The sequence below is a fragment of the Monopterus albus genome, unplaced genomic scaffold (genome assembly GCF_001952655.1).
Source record: "Monopterus albus unplaced genomic scaffold, M_albus_1.0 scaffold370.1, whole genome shotgun sequence".
Classification (NCBI taxonomy): Eukaryota; Metazoa; Chordata; class Actinopteri; order Synbranchiformes; family Synbranchidae; genus Monopterus; species Monopterus albus.
Window position 1 is genome coordinate 66,958 of NW_018128250.1, and position 4,405 is coordinate 71,362.

The window sequence follows — 4,405 nt, forward strand, 5'->3', positions numbered from 1 at the left end:
GACAAGTTGTATGTTGTGTGATTGTAAAGGATGACACAAGGCCAAAGACCATCCAACTTAAGGTGGAGGGTGATTTGCCTCTGCAGAGTCATGTAGCATACAGACTTGGAGGGTAGTATACTACAGTACTAATACTACAGTCACTTGCAAACAAACTAAAGTAGTCAAATATTAATTTACATATGTAATTATATTCAATCTTTAGTTCCTATTTTAAACATTATAAAATGTAGTTAAGCATCAGAAATGTTGTCATTTGTGTTACTTTGCGACATCTACAGTTGATAAACAGCAACATGTTTGCAACGCTCAGCAAAGAATTTAAAAATCCTTATAAGTTTTACAACAGGAAAGAAATGTTTCACTGAATGCTGTCACAGAGAATAGGGATGCATTCTGTTACACAATGTTATTAAAACCTTCTGTCCAGCAGAGAGAACTCCTTCTGGCTTCGACACAGGCTGCCTCTTTCTTCCCCCTCTGTACAAACTCACAAACATGTCTTTGCTTTCTCTCTCTCATGCCCTCACTCTTTCTTTTGACTTTAACCACCTCTTTATTTTCTGTGCAATTATTATTGCACTTCCTCTTTTCTCATTTCCCCTATTGACTCAGGCTACCAGTGTCACTGTGGGTAACAGTTTTATCTTTGCTATATTTAAATACAGTTTCCTCCTCCTAGCATTAGTTGATATGGACATAAGATTCACTTACATATAATACATATTCATTTGTTTACAGTTAAACTGTCTGGTTACTTCAAGTTAATTCATTGTATAACTGTAAAATATGTGTACAGCTGCTGCAAAATGTTTCACTGATGTAGTTTGGAAACTACCTCTGCACAAGAACACTGTACCTGAAACTCTTGTGATCCATCTTTGATCTTGTCAGCGAGGTTTCCTCCATGACAATAATCAGTCACTGCGTAGTAGATGCTCTCATCTTCATCTTTATGGCAAAACAGGAAAGAAGTATTTTAAAACACATCTTCAGAACATAACTGTGTACAATATCTCTCTCAAGTTAAGCACAAAGTAGTAGTAGTTTTGTATTTTTGTCTGAGCTCATTCTTGAATTGTTGTTAGCATTTAAAATTCAGAATTGTAGTTTTCATTGAATTGTTTACTGTGATTAATTTTGTTAAAGGGCAACACACTGAGGGGATCACATGACGAGATGCAACACGCATCACATGACACCTGTAACACATGCTGGGAGTGGTGTGAATTCAGTGTGGAACTACGGGAATGAGTATGTACTTTGGTATTTTATGCTTTTGATGTACATTGAAGCCAGGCAAATAGGACAGCGGCATGTCCTGATGCCAGTTCCCTACCAGTGTGTGGGCTTGCATTGAGAATGAGTATGTTGTGACGCATGTCAGATGCAGTCTGTGTGCATTGTCGTTAGCAGTGCTTCTATTTTTACATGAAATCCTGTTAATACAACAGCTGTGCTTCACATCAGGTGCCAGGCCTTTTATTTTGTTATGTTTGCAACTATTGAATTTATGCATTTGTGACTAATCTGTGTTTGAAAACAGAGACCAGAACAGAAACCTTTTACATTGTTGTGAAAAACTTCAAAATTAAATAGACATGTTTTGTAATAAAAGAGAAGTGATAATGCAGCAGAGATTCAATTATGTGAACAGATGTTTAATCAGTTTTCAGTGTAACTTCGTCTTACATCAGCATCAAATGGGAGCTGACTGATAATGAAAGTCAAATGGGTCATGAGTTGTTTCTTTTTTTTTGCTGTTCAGTGTTTATACATGTTTGACATGGTTTTATATCTCCTGCACTGCAACACAACTGTGAGTTTGTGCCTGTTTTCACCAGTGAAATAAAAAAAATGTGAGTAAATAAAGTTTATTTTTATTAAATTAATTAATTATTTAATTATTTTTTCAAAGGATACCCCCACCTTTCTCGTATCCCATGATGCTTTGTTAGTGTAAAGGAAAAATCATCATCTAGTGTGAATGGTGTGAACGTGCCTTTATTTGGCACTGCAGACACAACTTTAATTACTCAGTTGTTACTGGAGGGCACATACAAACAAAGAAAAAGTTGCTTTAAAATGAAAAACTGTACTTCTTGACATTTTCCCAGTTCCACTGGTGTAAACAGACACACTGGCAGTTTAGTCATTGTACAGGATGGTGTCCTTATGTACACAGCAAGGAATAGGCTAAATGGCGGCACAGGCCCCAGCATATCTGCATTCACAAACACTCACTGCAGAACGCCCTCTAGCAGGTGCATGGAGCTGCGTTCACAAACGCAGTGCTGTTTGCAACATCATGTACAAACACCCACTGCTACTACTACTAATACTACTCTCGGCTGTCCCCTTTAGGGGTTGCCACAGCGAAGCAACTGTTCACATGTATACATTTTGGCAAGCATTTTTTTATGCCAGATGCCCCTCCTGACACAACCCAAATTGGGACATACAGTATATATGCACTAATGTGGGCAATTGTGAATCACAAACACGCACTGGTAACTAAACCATATTATTAAAACAGGTATAAAGCACCTAACAGCGGGGAAAAGGAGACATATCATGACCCATTTGGTCTTTGAAAGACTGAGTGAATGTTTTTCACATCTGAAAGTGACAGTACGTTACATTAATAATCTGGATGTGTTTTAAAGTGAGTGACTCTGGCCTGTGTTTAGTTACCATTAACTGTCTGGGTGAGGCTGTGTCAGGTCACTGGACTTGTATTAATGGGTCATGTGGGTCCAGACAGAGATAATTGTGGGTAAAGTTCCAGTGGTTTCACGATATAGCGTGGTATGAAAATTGATGTTGAGACTCATATTATAACTTTTTGTGTGCATATTGTGTACAGACATTACCTTTAATAAATAAATTAAAACTTGTAGATTTGCTAAAACCTACCTTTAAAGGAGTTCTTCCAGCTCACAATATGAGGATGACTGACTGTCTTCAGGATTTCTGCTTCTGAGATGAAATCTTGGTTTGTGGGTGTCTGTTAAAAATACCATTTACATAAGAATGGCCTGGCAATGCACAGGTTGAAGTTGTATGGCTGAGACAAAGTAGTCAACAAACTATCTCCTTTAAAAACACCCTCCACTTGTCCCTACTTTTTTTTTCTTATGTTGTGTTATTGAGTTAATAAATTAATAAATTGATAAAAAAAATATATAAATACTAATTTACTGCTGATAATCTATGGCTTGGTGCCAAAGCTCTTGTAGTGTTAATGTTGAGTGTATACTTTGCCACTTACTACAGTGGCTGTTGTACTTCAAAGTTTGTGTACTGACAAAAGCTGGCAAAGAAAAAACCCAGCTCTGTGCTAGCAAAACATATTTAGCTTGTGTTTTACTTATTTTGTGCTCTTCACAAGATTATGAATTGGGCTTTGCTTTGCTGGTTTGGAATCTAGATGTGTAATAAGGGTAATAAAGATAAGGAACACTTACCTTTATCTTTTTCACAAGAAATTTGTCATCTCCCTTTGTGACAGCAGCAAATATTTCAGTTTCTTCTTCTATTACGTAGTCTTTCTTTGCCAGGGTGCTTTGTTCTTTCCCCATCTTTGTTATTATTTTCTAGAGACAAAAATTATGAAACCAACAAACAAAAATGTTAGATATGTACAGATTTTTGCAGTGTGTGCTTTACTCTCCTATCCCAGTATGGAGATATGAAAAACAAGTTGCTGAAAAAGGATACAGGACTTGAAATCTTTGAGTTATTATCATGACCGTCTCCCTCTACTGTAAGTTAACTTTTAGTTCAGTACATGATATGAGGACTTTGGACTGGGGCAAACTGTTTGTCATTAAGATTTCAGTGTTACTTAGTCTTGTAACAAAAAACAAAAACAAAACAAAACAAAACCTTCACATGGTTCTGCTGTTGTACACTTCAAGTGTCTATTACCCTACTTCACACAATGTTAGGTAGTGTAGTAACCCAACCAACAAATTTTGTTCATTTAGAAATCCAACAGTAAGTCAACATGGTTGAAAAACTGCTCCAACAGTATAATCCTCTGTATTTATAATAATAATTATAATAAAGCTTTATTTATATAGCATTTTACAACTCCGGGGAGCACAAAGTGCTGCACAATAGAACATACTGTATGTATCAACTAAAAAAATGTTAAACCATGTCCCTTTGGGGCAAATAAAACGGATTAAACACCAAAAGCCTGTTTAAAAAAGTGAGTTTTTGAAGTAGACTTAAAAACCGCTAGCTTGGTTATAGACCGAATCTCAGGTGGTAATGAATTCCAGAGTCTAGGACCATAGACAGCAAACGAGCCCCTTTTTTTAGATCGGGCCTGCGAAACAACTAAGGACAAGTACCCAGCGGAGCACAGGATTTGGCACGGAGCATAGAGAGATAGCAG

At 36.8% G+C, this 4,405-nt stretch overlaps 1 protein-coding gene across 1 annotated transcript in view; it reads right to left on the reverse strand.

Annotated features, from left to right (window-relative positions):
* The window catches only part of LOC109951207 (serine/threonine-protein kinase Nek3-like), a 4,872-nt gene extending 1,291 nt beyond the window's left edge, over positions 1–3,581 (reverse strand). Inside the window, exons 1-3 of the mRNA XM_020585554.1 lie at positions 3,468–3,581; positions 2,917–3,007; positions 860–951 (exon numbers count right to left, since the gene is read on the reverse strand). Coding sequence (XP_020441210.1) covers positions 860–951; positions 2,917–3,007; positions 3,468–3,581 — 297 coding nt within the window. The remainder of the gene's footprint in view (positions 1–859; positions 952–2,916; positions 3,008–3,467) is intronic.
* Between the last annotated feature and the right edge of the window lie 824 nt (positions 3,582–4,405).